Here is a 632-nt window from a genome sequence, read left to right on the forward strand (position 1 = left end):
TTCATATAGATTTCCACATCAAAGACATGTGAAACTGCTAAACATAATTTTGCTTTTTTGACATTTAAATAACAGGAAAACTTTCAAAAGCCCAACTTACCAAGAAGTCAAACACACTTAGTCCAAGCATGTCAAAGGCTATACACACATGACCATGGTAGTCAAACCAGCTCAACATCCTGACACACAAACTGAAAAGAAAGAAGAAGGAAATGTTAATGCCACTTCTTTTCACTCTTTAATGAAACTAAGCATTACCTTAGAAAAGACATGAGATGGGTAAGTAGTTTTCTCTGCTCATATACATAAAAAAATACTCTTTATTTGCTTCATTTGTAAAATCATTACCATATTCTTATGCTATCATCATCTTCAATTACAAGATCATGCAGTCACATGGTATTCATCTCTAATAATTTATTCCTTCCTCCTATGGCCGTAAGAGTCAACCAAAGAATCAAAGCATAAGCCAAAGACACTCCTTCCTCTTAGTGGCAAAAGAGGCACCAATATAATGATGCTTCTAACTAAAAACGTCTTTTTCTTGTAAAAACAACAGTAATGGTAGTGGTGGTGATGATAAAAATACATTACTGATTTTATGAGTATAGAATAATTTCTCCATTTCTCAC

General features: G+C 33.2%; 1 protein-coding gene across 1 annotated transcript in view; it reads right to left on the reverse strand.

The window, feature by feature from the left end:
- LOC119586950 (probable dual specificity protein kinase madd-3) overlaps positions 1 to 632 on the reverse strand; it is a gene marked incomplete in the record, with an annotated part of 25,662 nt that overhangs the window by 6,632 nt on the left and 18,398 nt on the right. Inside the window, 1 exon segment of the mRNA XM_037935683.1 lies at positions 101 to 191. Within this exon segment, the coding sequence (XP_037791611.1) occupies positions 101 to 191 (91 nt within the window).

The sequence above is a fragment of the Penaeus monodon genome, chromosome 22 (assembly GCF_015228065.2).
Source record: "Penaeus monodon isolate SGIC_2016 chromosome 22, NSTDA_Pmon_1, whole genome shotgun sequence".
Lineage (NCBI taxonomy): Eukaryota > Metazoa > Arthropoda > Malacostraca > Decapoda > Penaeidae > Penaeus > Penaeus monodon.